Source organism: Euleptes europaea, chromosome 6 (assembly GCF_029931775.1).
Source record: "Euleptes europaea isolate rEulEur1 chromosome 6, rEulEur1.hap1, whole genome shotgun sequence".
In the NCBI taxonomy this organism is placed as follows: domain Eukaryota; kingdom Metazoa; phylum Chordata; class Lepidosauria; order Squamata; family Sphaerodactylidae; genus Euleptes; species Euleptes europaea.
Genome location: NC_079317.1, coordinates 97,850,387 through 97,869,979, shown reverse-complemented (window position 1 = coordinate 97,869,979; position 19,593 = coordinate 97,850,387). Strand labels below are relative to the sequence as shown.

The following is a 19,593-nucleotide window of genomic DNA, read 5'->3' as shown; positions in this document are numbered from 1 at the left end:
CCCCCCCCCCGCACTTTCCCCTCGCCCTGGCCGCGTCTGCAGCCCGCCCCGCCGCCCCGCCTCGGAAGCCTGCCGGGGCCCCACCCGGGGCGGAGCGCGCCTCTCTCGCCCAGCCTGCTGCGGAGCGCGCCGGAGGAGCCGCGGAGGGCGCGCGGGGCCGGCTGCTGGCTGCTGGCTGCTGGCTGCTGGCGGCGCCCTGACCCGCCAGCCGCGCCTCCGGCATGAGCTTCCCGCGGCCCCTGCGCCGCTCCGTCAGCCTGAGCCCGGCCCGCACCCTCCGGCTGGTGGTGCTGGGGCAGAGCGCCGTGGGAAAGACAGGTACCGGGTCGCGGTCTGTCCCCAAGGGCGCGCTGGCCGGGGCGGGCGGGCGGGCGGGGGGGGTCCGCTTGGCCCCGGGGCCGGGGCCGCCTAGGGGCGCAGTCTGAAACAGATTCGTTCCTTGAACAAATGCAACCGGCAATTTTTTTTAAAATTTATTTATGTATTTATGTATTTTAAGGAGCTACTGGACTCTTGCCCTTTTCTGCCACTTTTTATAAGACATTATAACTAATTATGTTCCACAGCACTGTTGTGGTACTTATCTTAAAATAATAAAATAAATAAAATTATATATATATTTATTTATTTATGTATTTATGTATTTTAAGGTGCTACTTATCTTAAAATAATAAAATAAATAAAATTATATATTTATTTATTTATTTATGTATTTTATGTATTTTAAGGTGCTGCTGGACTCTTGCCCTTTTCTGCCACTTTTTATAAGACATTATAACTAATTATGTTCCACGGCACTGTTGTGGTACTTACCTTAAAATAATAAAATAAATAAAATTATATATATATATAATTTATTTATGTATTTTAAGGTGCTACTGGACTCTTGCCCTTTCCTACCACTTTTTATAAGACATTATAACTAATTATGTTCCACAGCACTGTTGTGGTACTTATCTTAAAATAATAAAATAAATAAAATTATATATATATTTATTTATTTATGTATTTATGTATTTTAAGGTGCTACTTATCTTAAAATAATAAAATAAATAAAATTATATATTTATTTATTTATTTATGTATTTTATGTATTTTAAGGTGCTGCTGGACTCTTGCCCTTTTCTGCCACTTTTTATAAGACATTATAACTAATTATGTTCCACGGCACTGTTGTGGTACTTACCTTAAAATAATAAAATAAATAAAATTATATATATATATAATTTATTTATGTATTTTAAGGTGCTACTGGACTCTTGCCCTTTCCTACCACTTTTTATAAGACATTATAACTAATTATGTTCCACAGCACTGTTGTGGTACTTATCTTAAAATAATAAAATAAAATAAATAAAATTATATATATATATATATATAAAAAATTATTTTATTTTATTATTTTATAAATATTTATTTATTTGTTGTTTGTTTGTGCTACTGGACTCTTGCCATTTTCTACCACTTTTTATAAGACATTATAACTAATTATGTTCCACAGCACTGTTGTGGTACTTATCTTAACATAAAATAAATAAAATAAAATTTTATATATATATATATATATATATATATATATATATATATATATATATATATATATATATATATATATATATATAATTATTTTATTTTATTATTTTAAGATAAGTACCACAACAGTGCTGTGGAACATAATTAGTTATAATGTCTTATAAAAAGTGGTAGAAAACGGCATGAGTCCAGTAGCACCTTCAAGACTAACAAAAATATTTCCTGGTAGGGTAGGAGCTTTCGTGAGCCACAGCTCACGAAAGCTCATATCCTACCAGAAAATATTTTTGTTAGTCTTGAAGGTGCTACTGGACTCTTGCCCTTTTTCTACTACTGCAGACAGACTAACACGGCTGCCCACTGGGAATTAAAGACAGATGGATTCACATTCTGGCTGTATCTGAAGAAGTGAGCTGTGGCTCACGAAAGCTCAGACCCTGCCAGAAAATATTCTTGTTAGTCTTGAAGGTGCTACTGGACTCTTGCCCTTTTTCTACTACTGCAGACAGACTAACACGGCTACCCACTGGGAATTAGAAAAAGTCTTGTGCTTTTATTTTTTTCCTGCAAGGCATCTGTTTTTGAAAATTGGTTAGCAATGGGGGGCACAGGTAGTTAGCCTTGCCTAGGGCACAGAAAAGACTGGCCCCGGCCCTGCCCGGGGCAAGTGGGGCCCCCTTCAACATTCGACAATAGGTTAAAAATGTGAATGACCTTTTAGCCCCTTGAAAATAAAATGTGGACAAGCTGGGACGGTCCCGAGGAGGGCAACCAAGATGGTGAGGGGTCTGGAGACCATGTCCCATGGGGAAATGTTGAAGGCGCTGGGTAGGTTTAGCCTGGAGAGGAGAAGACTGAGAAGGGGTATGATCAGGGCTGGGGCGACCATTAGGCAAACTAGGTGGACGCCTAGGGCGCAGACCTCAGAGGGGCGTAGTTTTAAACAGATTAGTTTCCTGAAAAAAATGCAACTGACAATTTATATTTTTTAAAATTTTAAGATAAGTACCACAGCAGTGATATGGAATATAATTAATTATAATGTCTTATTAAAAGTTTTGCAGGAATGCATCAGGCTTTTATTTTTTCTACAACACATCATTTTTTGAAAATTGGCTAGCAATGGGGGGAGTTAGCCTTGCCTAGGGCGCAAAAAAGACTGGCACCGGCCCTGGGCAAGTGGGCCCTTATGAAGTGGGGGCCCCTTCAACATAGGTTAAAAATGTTAATGACCTTTTAGTCGCTTGAAAACATAATGTAGACAAGCTGGGACTGGTCCCGAGGAGGGCAACCACGATGGTGAGGGGTCTGGAGACCGGAGCTGGGGATGTTTAGCCTGAAGAGGAGAAGACTGAGAGGGGAAATGATAACCATAATCAAATACTTGAAGGGCGGTCAGATAGAGGGGGGTGCAGAGTTGGTTTCTGTTGCCCCAGAAGGTCAGACCAGAACCAATGGATTGAAATTAAATCAAAAGAGTTTCCTTCTAGACATTAGGAAGAATTTTCTAGCAGTTAGAGTGGTTCCTCAGTGGAACAGGCTTCCTCGGGAGGTGGTAAGCTGTCCTTCCCTGGAGGTCTTTTAAGCAGAGGCTAGATGGCCATCTGTCAGCAATGCTGATTCTATGAACCTGGGCAGTTCATGGGAGGGAGGGGATCTTGGCCATCTTCTGGGCATGTAGTGGGGGTCACTGGGGATGTGGGGGGAGGGCAGTTGTAAATTTCCTGCATTGTGCAGGGGGTTGGACTAGATGACCCTGGTGGTCCCTTCCAACTCTATGATTCTATAATAGAAGTTCCAATACTATTTAAGCCTCTGCTTAAAAGCCTCCAGGGAAGGAGAGCTTACCACCTCCCGAGGAAGTCTGTTCCACTGAGGAACCGCTCTAACTGTTAGAAAATTCTTCCTAATGTCTAGATGGAAACTTGCCGGCCCTGAGCACACCTTGCGCCTCCTTCTGGGTCCCAGGACGAAAGGGGCAGCCCTGAGAGGGCTTCTTCCTTACACGAGGAGGGAAGAAGCGATTCCCTCCCTCTAGCCTAGTCCTTGTATATGCCACTGAGCTTTCTGCCTGCCAATCTGGGAAGCCTCGGAGAGGGCGGCTGGGCAGCGTCACTTCATTGCCCCTGACCAATGCCCTTAATCCTTTTGGGACACTGGAGTGCTCCAGCAAGGTGATTTCAGGTAATGCCACACTTTGTATGGCAGCCGTGTTTGGTGAGGTTAGAAAAAGTTTCCCTAAAGCCGACCCTTAAAGTATGAATGACAGCCATGTGTCCCTAAACACCTGTTCACACACTCGCATCAGCAAGCATTAGTCTAGTATAGTCAGGGCAAGAATAGGACAGGGGCATCTGTCATTCATACATGACTCTGCTGCTGTTGTAAACACTAATAATGTCCTAGCAGTCTGTGTGGAGTTGTTCTGCATCTCACTTGGACAGTGCTGTGCTATTAATATTTGTGTTCTTTATGGGTGAGCTGGCTTCCTTCGCCTGTGGTCTGCCTTTGTAAAAAACTAGACCCTCCAGACTCCACCAGTGTGTGCTAACTTTGCAAAGCCAGATTGCGTAGAATCTCCTAACGGTTAATGCGTAACGGATCTGTGTTAAATGATCCTGAGTTGATAACATGAGATAACATGAGTTGATAACATGAGAATGCACTTGCTGGATCTCCCTACTCTGGTTTTTATATTCCCAAAGGGAAAATAGTTATTTTAAAAAGACTTCTCTGTCTAATAGCCTTTGAAACCTCTTAAAACCTCTTTTGCACCCACCACCAGGTAATCTAATTAAGTCGACAACATCCTGCATTCCAGTTTTAAGACTCTACAAACTGCAGATCAGATAATTCCCCTTCATGCATGAAAATACCTTGTTCTCCCCCAATCTACACACACACTTTTTTTTGTTGTACTGAACATCCAACCAGATGAAGCTTTGGGAAAACTGGAACAATGGCTATTTTGTGATACTTTGGGTGATCCTGATGAAAAGCAACATGGAGTTCAGTCTCCCTTCTGGCACCCTGTGTTATACGAAGTATTTAACATTCTATTAGCAAATTTTAATCGCACCCTTCCTCCAAGAGGTTCAGGGCAGCATACATGGTGCACCCTGTCTGTTTTCACAACAATCCTGGGAGGTAGGCTGAGTCACCCACTGAGCTTTAAAGCTCAGGAGGAATTTGAACACAGGTCTCCCCTGTCCAAAGTGTGATGCTTTGTTCATTTCACCACATTACCTGTCACTGTAATCTTCTATCATAATATAGGCAGAGAGGCTTGTGACTAGACTGAAGCAAGTCTGGGATATGAACCTGGACCTTCCATCTGTTTCCAGAACTCCTTTCAGTTGATTTGGTTTTTCCCAATCTTCTTTCCTCAAAGGTTGCAGCCCCCAACCTAAAAAAAACACCTTTAAAAGCCCGTGTAGAGAAAGGGGGGGGGGGAGAATGACTTCCTGGCAGCCTCTTTCATGTATTAAGCATGGGTAGAGATCAAAAGGAGAGGGCTATGCTGTGCCTGCTGTTTCTCTGTCCCTCCCCCATAATTAACAAAGCAACTTCCACCCAAAGGATCACGCCTCAAGGGACTGAGGGAGCTAGAAGAACTAACAGTGCGGTCCTAAAAGAGTTACACCCTCCTAAATCCACTGAAGTCAATGGGTTTAGAAGGGTGTAATTCTGTTCAGGATTGCACTATGAAGATCCCTCCCTTCCCACATCACACACATATCATTTGCCACTCGATGGATATTTCAACTGGGACCTGGAAGGGTGTTGCATTCTCCTCGCTTCCTCTAGCCGTGGCATGTTCCAGGGGCAGGGCTGTCGGGCTTTGCTGCACTGAGCTGTAATATTGGTGTGGAAGCTGAGCACAGTGGAAGATTACTCCCAAACTCAGGCAGTAGATTCCCAGAGAGTAATTTGTGCAGCTTCTCCCTTCAACTTCACCTAGATAACTTTCAGCCATCTCTCCTCAGCATCTCTCTGATCATTTAAGTGCCAAGCCTCTCTCACACACATACACACTTGCATACCCTGCAGAGGACTCCTTGCAGACGCCATCTGTGCAGGTAGATTGCCCATTCGGGAAGCAGTCCGCTAGCATTAAGACAAATTTGAGTTCATGCATCAGCTTAACTAGCTCTCATTCACAGTGATGAATGCATTTGAATTTAGAACATCATCCCCCATCTCAGAAAAGCTACCCTGACAAATGGATTTTCAAAGCTTATGGCTCTGGCTCTTCCAGAGGGGCGGGGGTGGGGGGAAGCAATGGGACATGTTGAGAAAAGATAAGAACATACTATGCATGACATGGCCAGCTATTAATATTTTACACCACTGACTGATAAAGACCTTTGTTGAATACTGTGGACAAGAAGGCCTTCATGTTAACTATGATAAATCTAAAGTCATGGTCTTTTCTAGATCACGATCTCCACAATATATCTGGAGAATTGGCAAACAAACATTAGGACAAGTTAATTGGTTTTGTTATTTTGGGGTCTACTTCCAGATGGATTTGCGGTGGAATATCCATTTTAGGAATGCTTGGAAAAAGGCCCTGATTTCTAAAGCTGTTACTCAGGGGTTTTTTTGTACTAAGGGCGGGCAATCTCTTCCTTCTGCAGTGACAGTATTTAATTCTAAGGTCGTGACTCAGTTTCTGTATGGTGTTCTGGTTTGGATAGAAACTTGCTAAGAAAGACTGGACTAGCCACTGACAAAAAGTTTGCATAAATTTACTGGAGTCCCTTGATCTGTAGTGGGGAGTGACTGTTCATTCCCTTGAAGCCCGGGCTTGGGCGGCTTCACTTAGGATGTGGTTGAAGATTGTATTTGCTTTGGAAAATAACGGTTGCCTTTTATTAATTATTCTTATATAAGCTCTCAGAAGCAATTGATAGAAACTAGGTTATCTATGTTGGGAATTCAGATTCTGGAATTAGAGTTGATAGGCTACGAGAGAACTAGAATAGTAATTTTGGATCATTTATTTGATTTGGATATTTTAAGCTCTCATATTAGAGCACAAAGAGTTTGCTCTCCAACTTATTCAGGATTGTCCTATCCAGAAGTCTTCCTCTGTACTTGCTACGTTGAATTCTATACCATTTCAAGTAATGAATGGTTGTTGTAAGGTCCCTATTCGGAGATGCTATGCTGATGTGCTTCTGGGGCAACTGATATACTGGAACATTGTTTATTGGAATGCCCCCTTTTTTTCAAATGTGAGAGATTTGTCGATTATTTCTTCTTCTTGCTACTCCAGAGCTGATTCTTGGTCCACTCTGATATGTGCCCTGATCCAAGGTCTTGAATAAAGCTTTGTTCTGAAGGTATAATCTAATACTTTTTTCTGGGATCTAAAATTTGATGTAACATCAGGATTAGCCCACTCAAGCTGGTAGCCTTTCTATCCACCATTCCTAAGGTTGCCAACCTCCAGGTACTAGCTGGAGATTTCCTGCTATTACAACTGATCTCCAGTCGATGGGGATCAGCTTACCTGGAGAAAATGGCCGCTTTGGCAATTGGACTCTATGGCATTGAAGTTCCTCCCCTCAAACCCCGCCCTTCTCAAGCTCCACCCAAAAAACCTCCCGCCAGGGGTGAAGAGGGACCTGGAAACCCTAACCATTCTCATCATTTATACTGATCATGATCTCACAGTGAAGACTTTCCCATCTTCTTTCCCTCTATAATTCACAGAGTTCTGGATTGCTCGCACTGTTGGGCCCTGACTCTGGAGTATGCCATCTACAGAGGTCTGATCCGCTATCATAATAAGAGGCACATGGGCAAAGAAGTGTGTAAGAAGCTGTTCCTCACCCATGGTTTCAGGCTTAAGTTGGTCCCCTTCCAGGTCATAAACTTCCAGTGTGGGCTGAACATTTTCTTGCTTCAACTCCCACAGATTCTTTTCTTAGCATTTATCTTCTGCCTGGGTCTTATTCTCCAGCTTTCTCTTCCTGTCACTGCTGGCAGGCTCATGGATAAACAAAGCCTTTTGCTTTTCAGCTAATGACTGCAATTCTCCACAGTCACAACTTATTGGCTGCTCATCCACTGATGGACTTACTCAGCCCTCCTCTACTGGTGTTCTGCAGCTGGGCATCTAGATCAATTTGACCCCTTGTAACCCTTTTTTTAAACCACTTATCAGTTCCTCCCAGCCTCTGAACTCTTGTTTAAAGGTAAAGGTCCCCTGTGCAAGCACCGGGTCATTCCTGACCCATGGGGTGACGTCAAATCACGACATTTACTAGGCAGACTTAGTTTACGGGGTGGTTTGCCAGTGCCTTCCCCAGTCATCTTCCCTTTACCCCCAGCAAGCTGGGTCCTCATTTGACCGACCTCGGAAGGATGGAAGGCTGAGTCAACCTTGAGCCGGCTACCTGAAACCGACTTCCATTGGGATCGAACTCAGGTCGTGAGCAGAGCTTGGACTGCAGTGCTGCAACTTACCACTCTGCGCCACGGGGCTCCTACAGTATATTTTACTGACTCATAAAGAGAAGGCAAAGAAACTCTAACATATTGGGTTGAATCCTAAGAAGCACAAGTAAAAGGCACTCGCTGATCTTCCCCAGCGTCCCCTTCTCACAGCAGCCCCTTAAGAGTTCTGCAAAGCTGATGCTTGGTCAGAGAGAAGCCCTGTGGACATAATGTCATGGAGCTCAGAAGAGCCAGTGTGGTGTAGTGATTAGAGGGCTGGATTAGGATATGAGAGATCTGGGTTCAAATTCCCATTCTGCCATGGAAGCCCCCTGTCACTCTCTCTCAGCCTAACCAACCATATTGTATTGTTGTTGTGAGGATCAAATGGAGGAGAAGGGAACAGTGTTATAAGGCACTTTGGGTTGCCTCTGAGGAGAAAAGTGAGGTATAAATATTTAAATGACTAAAATTAAATCTAGTGATTTTGACCCCACTTCCTTCTTGGGCTCATGGAGCCTCTTGTGTTCCTGGAAATGCCACTGGCAGAAGAGCAAAGGGGGTGAGGCTGTCCTCTGATTCCCCCTCATCACACCAGCCTCACATTTTGTTCATGGTGCTCACATGTTTCCAAGCATCAGCTCTTTGGCGGTCCTTTGAGGCTGATGAGGGAAGCGGGCGTTGGGAAATATCTGTGTTTGCAAGGATTGGACCTATTTTTTTAACTCTTGCTTTGAAAGCAGTTTGAGGCTTCAGTGGCTGTGTTTCAATGCAGCTGAAGAGCTCAGGTGGCTGCAGTTTGCCAGATTTGTCATGGAGGGAGTGCAGGAATACTCTGTAATGCCTGCTGCAGGGCATGCAAAGGATCCCAGCCTGCCATCAGTGGGGTGCTTAAGAATCAAGAGAGAAAAACTATCGTTAAAGAGTTATTTGAAACACCATTTCATATTCTTGTAAAAAACGTTTGTTCCACATGGAGTAGTATCTCTTGCATGGCCCCTGGAAATATGAACAGGGAAGGCAAAGATCTCCTTATTAGGGCTGTGGCTGAGGTAATGCAAAACTTATGTCGATTGAAAACTCAAGTTCTCCCAGTAACAGATGAAAAGAAAATCTTCAGAGATAAGCTTATGGTTAACATAATGGTCCGTTAACAGTGCAGTCCTGTGCAGAGTTACTTTGAGCATATACTCATTGATTTCAATGGACTTAGACTGATGCAACTCTGGGTAAGATTGCATTGTACCCCCCACCAAAGGGCTGGTTCAGGCATCATTACTTGGGCATCAAATGATGACATACTATAATGTGATATGGCATTAATGCAACATTTTAAAAAGTTACTAAATTGAGTGTTTTGCATCAGGTGGGCTTATATTAAGGTGTTGTTGTTTTTTAAATGACCAATTCAGTTGTACTCTCACAGGTTAAGGCAACAAAAAAGAAATTAGTAGAAAGAAAAAGAATGTATCAAATCCGAGGTTATATGCTAAATCTACATGGGATAGAATTCTTTCCCATTTAATAACCAAGTGAAAAAAGAAATATTTCTCTTTTGTGCGACATGTTTCCACACAAACACGCATGCTAATTTCTAATCAGAAGGCTCACAGCAGAATGTGTGAATGGAGTGCATTGAAGAAAGCGCACTGTGTCAGGGGTGAAATTAAAATTCTGTCTGTGGTATGTGTTCTGTGACAACCCATAAACAATATGCTATGTTACTTTAAACAAAGCCATAGAGTCTGTCTGGCATTCTTTCTTTAAGATATGCCCGTTCAAAGCTTCATTAAGGACACAGAGGGGGTTACCGCACTTTGTATTCCCAGCGATGTATTAAGAGTTTGAAAATGTTGTAAAAAACATCGCTTGAAAAGGGTTTTTGGATACCACGGCTTATAAAGGGTTGGAAGACGTCTTCACAGCTAAAGGGGCCAAACAAAGTGCAAACAATATTTTTTATAACGTTTTCAAACTCTTAATACATCGCTGGGAATACAAGTGCGGTAACAGCCAGAATCTGGCAGCTGTGGAGCAACTGTCAATCATTTACACCAAGCAATCACCATTAATTCTAATGCATGTTTCTTCAAGCTAACGAATTCCTTCGCATATAGCTATAAAATAATTTGTGAACATTGTCCCAGTATGTAGAGTTTCCACTCCTGGAGGCAGCCTGATGCGAAGCAGAACCAAGGCTGGAACTCAGAGGACACAATTGTGTCTTGTGTCCAATTAAACACACACACACACACACACACAGCATGTTACTTCATGTCTTCTGTTTCCTTTTGTCTGTATAGTCTTTTTTTATGCATGCTACTTCATCCAGCCCGGAGCTGTTAACCCTACTCAGCCTCCAGGCTGCTCCTTCTTTCTGACCGCACACAACCCCCTCCTGTCTATCGCCAAACTGACCTTCCATTCCTCTTATACAAATGACACAGAAATGTGTCAGTATTTTATTGCTGGCCTTCTTCTCCTGTCCATGTTTGTGATTCTATCACAGCCACTCATTTGGTGTCCAGATAGTGAGGAGAAGCGGTGGAAGGGCCCCAATCAGCTACTTACTGGGGAAACAGGAACAATATACTGAGGCTGAAAATAGATATGTTAGGTTTCAAAGAGCTTATTATTTTGCCTACTCCAAGGAGGAAACAGTCTCCCAAATGTACTGCAGAGATGATATACTTCCCTTGATCTTAGCCAGTACAGAAGCTCAAATAAAACTGTGTCTCTCCATATACTGCCGGCGTAAGTTTGATTTTTAAATGGGCAGGTGATATCCTTTGATGTTAGTGAGAATAAGACGCTTTAATTTTGGAAAAAGCAAAAAGTGGTGGCACTTTAAAGACCTTTTTGCTGTTGCCAATGGACACAGCTGCTCCTCTGGACTTTAATGTGGAATGAACAATAATTGAGCAATTAAAATAACTGCTTTAAATAACTGCATTTAAAATATACATTCTGATTTCAGTATATGAATACTTATAAACACAGGAAGGCCTCTTTCAGAACATGATAGACCAGAAACGAACACTGCAAGCAAAGAAACAAGAGCACAGCAAGAGCCAAAGGCACATTAAGGAAGGGAATCTAGAAAACAGAGGGATCCCTTTAGTAGTCTTTGCAAGTTTCCATTTCCTTCACATTCCATATAAGTATGTTTTGCAGCATGTCTGCCCAGAGGCTGCAATTGTGGGCATTCTATACAAGGTGGTACGTGTGTGAATTGACAAAAGGCATTTCACAGACCGACAGCAGACATTCCACAGCTCCTTGTGTGTGCTGTAATTGGGTGTACCTGTATGATATTTTGACAGCTGCTTATTGGATGTTAGAAGGTCCTGAACAAGCAAGATATCCCACGTGGGTAGAGCCCATGTGGTCAGATGTCCACCCCTTTCAGCTGCTTATTTGCAAGACTGAGCTTATCCCATGTATAAAGCTCTCAGTAATGAGCAATCATAAGTGGGATTGTTCAGAAAAAGTAAAGCGGGAACTGAAATGGCTGAGGTTGTCATATGAATGTATTTCATACAGCAGATTTTTGGGGTAGAAACCCTAACAAGTTATAATCAAACGTAGATGTAAAGAGTTTGAGGGCCATCAGAAACTCTAAACTGCAGAATCCCATGTTAATCTGTTATAGCAAAAATAAAAAGGAATCTTGTTGCACCTCAAAATTGAACACCTTTATTGTAGCATAGGTTTTCATGGTGCATGAAGTGAAAACTCAGTCTGCAGATGTATACACACAAAGAGGGCTGAAAATTGTGAACAGTAGGGCTTCAGAAGCCATAAAATAGAAGATGATGAACGTGACATTTCTCATGCTTGCCAACAGGTCTTGGGGAAAATGTGTGTGTGTGTGTGTAAAGTGCCGTCAAGTCGTAGCCGACTTATGGCGACCCCTTTTTTGGGGTTTTCATGGCAAGACACTAACAGAGGTGATTTGCCAGTGCCTTCCTCTGCATAGCAACATTGGTATTCCTTGGTGGTCTCCCATCCAAATGCTAACCAGGGCTGACCCTGCTTAGCTTCTGAGATCTGACGAGATCAGGCTAGCCTGGGCCATCCAGGTCAGGGCTGGGAAAAATGTACCATCCCTTTAATGGAGACTTAATGCGTTGATATTTCACAGTTGGTGTTATTTACCTCCATGCCATTGGAAAGGATCAGTTGCTCATTTCTACACATTAAGCTTCCAATAATAATAATAAAATTTATTTGTGGCTATTATGCCAGATAAAACAGAAACTAACCTTGGAAGGAATAGAATTACAGACCAAGGCTAGCAAAATTAAGAACCACCGAATTGTACATTTTCACAATTAGATTGAGAGGCGACATACCTTCAATGCAACCGCACAGTATTTTGCGACCTGAGTGGTAATTGGGGAATTATCTCCCAGCAGAAACCTTTTAGTCCATTCACCCTCTCCATCAGCACCCATTTGCCCAATAAGAGGATCAATAATGTTGGGGCGGGCTGTCTTATAAAAAGAACATCTGAAAAAAAAAAACATGTTCAGTGGTTTCCCGTTCCCCTGAGTTGCAGGGGCAAAGAAGATCTCCGCCCTGGGGATTTTCTTAAATCTCCCTTCTAAAATGGCAGAATGTAAGGCTGTACATCTAGTCAGTATATAAGCCCTTCTATGTGTATTCATTTCCAGGGAGTACAGATATGCAGCTGGTGCTAAGATATACCTGGAATAATGAGGCGCTATGAATGCAGGGGCTCTCAGCATCTTTAAGCTATTAAAGGGACAGGGCATTTTTCTCCAGACAAGCCGGCAACCATAGCTTTCTTTTCTGACACATTTCTGACCATGCCATCTGCAGTGAAATAGTGTAGGACAGCTTTAGTGTTAGCAACATCATTAGGAAATCCCCCCCATACACACACACACACACACACACACACACACACGAATCACCTTGTTCCAGCCCTCATTATTGATGAATTTCCCAGTGTAGCTGCTGTCAAGGCTAAAATATAGACGTACTTATCCTGTTTTGAAGATAATTCACAGTGGGTAGCTGTGTTAGTCTGTCTGCAGTAGTAGAAAAGAGCAAGAGTCCAGTAGCACCTTAAAGACTAACAAAAATATTTTCTGGCAGGGCATGAGCTTTCATGAGCCACAGCTCACGAAAGCTCATACCCTGCCAGAAAATATTTTTGTTAGTCTTTAAGGTGCTACTGGACTCTTGCTCTTTTCTACTTATCCTGTTTTGAGTTCCACAGGGGGTTGGATGGCTTGCTCCATAAGCAAGTCGCCCTCGCTACTTTCCAAAACCATATACTTTGCTCCCACTCTAAGTTTCAAGAGTCTCACTTGGTCCATATATTACACATAAAGCCTGTATTAGTCATTTTTCTCCAGGCGTGTTGGCAACCCTGTTTTTATATAAATCTGAAAAGAATACAGTATGAGGACAGGGACCATTCAGTTCCCCCTAATTAAGCTATTTTACATTTTTAATATAGTAGATTAGAAGTATCATTTTGGTTTCAACCTGGTTATTACAAACCTGGTTATTACAATCAAATGGATTCTAATTAAGCGGTTTCACTCTGGAGTCTCCCACTGATGTTCTTTTGTTGGAAAATAGTGGCTTTCAGGTCAGCAGCCAAATCTGGCATAGTGCTGAACTGCTGTAGGTTTTAATGGTTATGTCAGTCAGGTACAGTCAAATAAATGTTTCGTTGACTACATTTTTATTTGTTTTATTGTCAATTACTTAAAAGGTTTTTAAGATAAAACTTATCATAAACATTTAGATTAATAATTATTTTAGCTACATATAGTTAACGTGTTCAGGGGCTTTTCAAGCGCTTAGGCAGCGGTCTGTTCCTATATCAGCTACTTGAGTCTCTTTTAACTGGAAATGTTGCTGAGGCTAGATCTTCTGTGAGCATAGCATGCACTCTAAAAACTGCTCCCACCTTTCAGTGGTTAGGGTTGCCAACCTCCAGGTGCTAGCTGGAGATCTGCTATTACAACTGATATCTAACCCATAGAGATCAGTTCACCTGGAGAAAGTGGCTGCTTTGTCAATTGGACCCTATGGCATTGAAGTCCCTCCCCAAACCCCGCCCTCCTCAAGCTCCGCCTCCAAAACCTCCTGCCAATGGCGAAGAGGGACCTGGGAACCCTATCAGTGGTGGCTTGTATTATTTTTTTTAAAAACCCCAGCTGTCATAATCCCAATTCTTGCAGTGGCAGTCTGAGGCAGACTGCAGTTTTTCAGGGCTTGATAATAAGCAATCACTATATAGTTCTAGGTGGAGCATGGACTTGGCTCATCCAGAAGCCATGATAGGGAAAAGGTGCGTTTCCCTAGCTCCCTTCTCTGGTTGTGATCGAGGCCCAGTTCTGATGTTCATTTCTGCTGCTTTTTTACCAGATGGTGAGGTTTTCCGCTCATGATCAATTGGTGAACATTTCCTTCTGGAAGCCCCAAGATATAAAAACAACCTGCTGTTAGATGACTCTTGATTGTATTAATGTTTTTCTCCATGTTTTGCTAGTATAAGCTACCATGGGAGTCCATTTGTAGATTAGATCAAAGGTTAAAAAATTTAAAACAATATTTAAAAAATAATTATTCTGATCAATAAGTTTAAAGCTGTGTGCGTAATTCAGCTGGTTGAAGGTCTCCTGTACTTCAAAATCTTCACATAATAGCAGCCGTTCCCTTTAAAAACAGTCATTTTTGAGATGGAGGGTTCTATTCAGAAGTTATCTTTGAAAACTGAAGCTGTAGCATTGATAGGATTCAATAGTAATAGTTATTAAAATTGTAAGAAGAATTCAATATGACCTGGTATTTCACTGACAGTCAGATCTTGGAAGCTAAGCAGGGTCAGTGCTTGGATGGGAGACCACCAAGGAGGACTGTGCAGAGGAAGGCAATGAGAAATCACCCCTACTTCTTATTTGCCTTGAAGGCCCCTTGCTTGGGTTGCCATAAATCCATTGTGACTTGATGGCACATATGTACGTAAGCGCACACTCCTTCAATACTTGTATGCTGGCGTTCTTTGGCTACAGTTAGCAAAAGTATGTTTAGTTTCTCCATTGTTTAGGGTGCTTAGAGAATGGAGAGATTGAATTAGGGCTACCAACTTCCTGGGGAGAAAACCCTTTTCACTTTAATAGAAATCTGATGTGATATTCTTTCACAGTTGATGTTCTTTACGTCCATGCCATGAAAAGCTTCAGCTGCGTATTTCCACAAATCAATATGTCTAATTCTTAATGTGGCAAAATCTGTGGATACTTAAATCCAGAGACTGGAGCCACGAACAGACAAGACAGATCTTTCTATAAATGTGAGAAAAAACCCCAGGTTTGCAGAAAAATCTGAAGTCTTAAACAAAATTAGTGGGCTAACCCCACCCCCAATGATAAAAGGAGCTCCTGTAGCTTTAAGAAAAGGATGCCCTCAGTGGCCATTCCTAGGCAACCACAGCAGTATTCAACCCTTGGCTTCTGTCAGGAAAAGGCAAGGTCTTAAAATAAACCATCATAAATCTAAGATTATGATCTTCACTAAGAGGAGAAAAATGCCTCTTTTTTGCTTGTTATTAGATGGCTTTGAGGTTGACCAAGTCAAGGAGTTTGTTTACCTTGGCATTCTGTTTTCCCATAACCTAAATTGGAATGCCCATCAAAAAGCAGTGTCCAACAAAATTAAACCTGGGGTTGGTGCTATTGTCAACCTGGGGTTGGTGCTATTGTCACACCAAAGGTGGCAAATATATTCCGGGGGCTATTCAGGTTTTTATCCTGAAAATTACCCCAATTATCCTCTTTGGTGTTGCCATCTGGATAACAGTCATCAATGAATCTATAGATCGTCCACTGCTTCAGTTCCTACGAAAACTCCTAAATGCCCCTCGATGTGTTGCTGGCTTTACTCTTCGTTCCGAGTTTGGCCAAATGTCACTTGAAGCTAGGGCGTGGTTGGCCACCTTAAACTACACCTTAAACTGTGCTTTAGCACTGAGGGGTTCCTAGCTTCTCTGAAGCATGACCCTTTTAAATCCTCATGGCAAAAAATCTTAGATGAGAAACTGGCGTTGTTGGGCTTCTCGCAGGATGTTATTAGATCTTGGGAAAACTGAAGCTTTTACCAAAATTAAAAAGCGCATTAAAGAGCTCGATTATAACAGCACTACTTTTCGTGCTCGTCGTGTCTGTTCATCCCAGTTCTTTGGAATACCCCCTCCACGTGGTCTGCCTGCCTATACATATTATCTGACAACTCCTCGTCTCTGTAGAGCTTTTTGCTTGGCTACATTGAATGCTAACCCTTCTATGGTAATGCAGGGCAGAATTCTGAATATACCATACTCAGACAGGATCTGCCCTTGCTCTTCTGGCTCTATTGACTCATTAGCCCATGCCCTTTTGGAAGGCCGCTTTGCGAGGAACTTCGATCACACTGTATTTCCCCCCTTTTAATATACAAATCCAGTGCCTCTGTGACTGACATAATGCCTTTTTTACTAAGCGATAGGGACCCCAAGGCTACATTGTCAGTGGCAAGATTTGTTTCAGTCCTTATGTCCCTCCAACACTAGATATATGCTGCTCAAGATCAATTGATCAAGGAGCTTCTAAGGGATAAAAGGAAAGGAAAAAGGAAAGGAAAGGAAAAGGCAAGAGGATGGGGAGGGGCCTTTTCCTGAGCTGTTTTGGCCTTTGATGGAGGACTCAGTGGGGTCAGGCCCACCAGCAACCTTAGGCTGACTTGCTACCACATACCTTGCATGACTCACCCAGCCCAGGCTGCTTGCTACCCCCATGAAAGCCAGTGTAATTGATGGAATGTCTGGCTAGGATCGGAGAGACCCAGCTTTGAATCCCTGCACTGCTGTAGGATCTCACTGGGTGATTTTGAGCCAGTCACATACACCATCAGATTAACCTACCACACAGGATTGTTGTGAGGATAAAATGGAAGAGAGGAGAATGATGTAAGCTGCTTTGGGTCCCCATTGAGAAGAAAGGAGGGGTTCACATGAGTAAATAAATAATAAATGTAGCTGGAGATGGGAGGCAGATAAAAGGTAGGAGGGTGATAAGTGGGAAGGAGCAAAGGAAGCAGGGAAAGGAGAGGATATGGGGGCAGCCAGGAGGACAGAAAGAGGAAACAGTGTGTGGAAGAGATACAAGGGAAAGTGAAGTTCCCCCCATAAGTCCTTGCAGGTATGCCAGAGTGCAACTGGTCCTGGCAGCCAGCACTCACAAATTGGCCAGTGTTTTCCTGGCTGGCAGGGAGAGGGAAGCACCAGCATCTTGACGGGGATGCTCTAGCACTCTCCAAAAAAAAAACACCCCTGTCTTGTCTCCCAGTTCAGCATAAGGTTTTGGGAATCTCCAAGCTGCAGACTTAGCAACCCCAAGAACACTTGACTGACCTAATAATGAGACTTCCTAAGAACATTTTCTTTATAAAAGTGTGCACGAGACATGCAGGTATGATTTCTCTTTTAAGATTAAAAAAATGTTTTTACAGTTTGGTCACTGCTTCTGAACTCTTAGGTACAGGCTGAAAGAAGTAAAAATAAGCAATCTATACAATTGCATTACACGGTGGCTATCTACAAATGACCAAAAAGAGGACACAAGCCATTAAAAAAGAGGACAAATGTGGAAAAAAGAGGACAAAATTCGCCTATGCTAATTTAAACTCATAGTTGCAAATTTACATATAATTTAAATAGACTATAATGTAAATAGAAATACAACTCACCATAATGTCTGCTCTGTCTGGGCCAGCAGGCAGTACTCAAGCCCAATTCAAAAACAGCCCCTTGAATTGGGCTTGAGAATGGATTGGAAGACAGAGTAATGCTGTAAGAACATGTTCACCATTGTATTTTGGCATTTACCTGGTTCGAGACAAGCTACCAGACTATTTCTCAAATTTGACCTCTCCAATGCTAAGACGCCAGTTTATGCCGGTCCGCTTAAACCTACTCCCGACAGCTATGACTAGAGGCAGATACACTAAAACTCCTTATGAAGAGAGACTCTGTGTTTGTACAAAGAGACAACCCGAATCAGTAGCCCACATCCTGTTACACTGCCACTTTCATGCGCTCCTGCAAGATAAATTTCTGCTACCATTACTCAAGGATAGTCTAGCCCAAACAAATGTGGGCTTAGAGCGCTACCTATTAAGGGACAGGGATGTGCATATAACACCGATGTCAGCAAGATTCCTGGAAACCTCTCTAGGAGTGCTGCACCAAGCTCCTCCACAGAGATAAGCCCTATTAAATGAATGACATAGCACTTTAAGAATTACAGATTTTAACTATTTTATTGATATTTTATCATTTATATACTGTATTTTAATGACTGATTGATGTACTTGGGAGATCTATGCCAATAAAGGTTTGAATGAATGAATGAATGAATGAATGAATGAGTAATTGCTATAGGATTGAGGTCACATGATCCTGGTAACTGGCCCTGGCCAACAGTCTAGCCGCAGCATTCTGCACTCACTGCTGCCTCCAAACACTCTTGAAGGGTAGCCCCAAGTACAGCACATTCCAATTATCCAATCTATATGTAATTATGGCATGGATCATGGTGAGCCAGGAACAGGTGCATCTGGCACACCAGCTGAAGTTGGGCTAAAGCACGCCAAACCACAGCAGCGACCTCATTTTCTAAGGTGACTGCTGTGTCGAGCATAGGGTTGCCAACCTCCAGGTACTATGAAGAACAAAACCTGTGCCAGAGTTAAGAAACGTAAGAGAATGGCAGCTATTACAACTGATCTCCAGCTGACAGAGATCAGTTCACCTGGAGAAAATGGCCACTTTGGTGATTGTACTCTATGGCATTGAAGAATAGATTATTATATTGTTGTATGCTTTGTTCTAGTTCTGGGCATTGAGTGCCTGTAGGCATTGTGGAACAGTCGGCTCCATAAAAGAATGCACATAAGGAGCGGTTGTTAATCTCATACCCAGCGACTGATGAAGAAGGCTCGAGAAGGACTTAGAAGCGGGCCATTCCTTTTCGTGTTCCACCTTGCATATGAACTTTGTATTCTACTCTGCACACCAAACTGTTTCTTGACACACAGTGTCATATTGTCCTTGACAGTTGGACTGTGCAGTACTATCATTTGTATTTTGTATTGTTGAGCACAATAGTGCTTTAAGATTGTTTTTGATATTGGACTGTATTTCTATGCATGGCTGCAGCGTTGTCCTGCATTGGTGACATTTATATTATACAAGTTGTATGTACCTAGTCCTACTACTTTGTTCATTGTTCACTACTCATTATTGGCCACCGTGCTGATTTTCTTTTGTTGCCTAACCTCCAAGTACTAGCTGGAGATCTCCTGCTATTACAACTGATCTCCAGCTGATAGAGATCAGTTCACCTGAAGAAAATGGCTCCTTTGGCAATTGGACTCTATGGCATCTGAGTCCCCCCCCCAAGCCCCGTCATCCTCAGGCTCCTCCTTCAAAACCTCTCACAGGTGGCGAAGAGGGACCTGGCAACCCTAGCTGAGCAGCATTCCCAACTGAGAAACGGACTTTTCAAGGGGAGTGTAACCCCATTCAAGACA

General features: G+C 42.7%; 1 protein-coding gene across 1 annotated transcript in view; it reads left to right on the top strand.

The window, feature by feature from the left end:
* The first annotated feature begins 221 nt into the window (after positions 1 to 221).
* The window catches only part of LOC130479329 (ras-related and estrogen-regulated growth inhibitor-like), a 48,670-nt gene continuing 29,298 nt past the window's right edge, over positions 222 to 19,593 (top strand). Inside the window, exon 1 of the mRNA XM_056851716.1 lies at positions 222 to 318. Within this exon, the coding sequence (XP_056707694.1) occupies positions 222 to 318 (97 nt within the window). The remainder of the gene's footprint in view (positions 319 to 19,593) is intronic.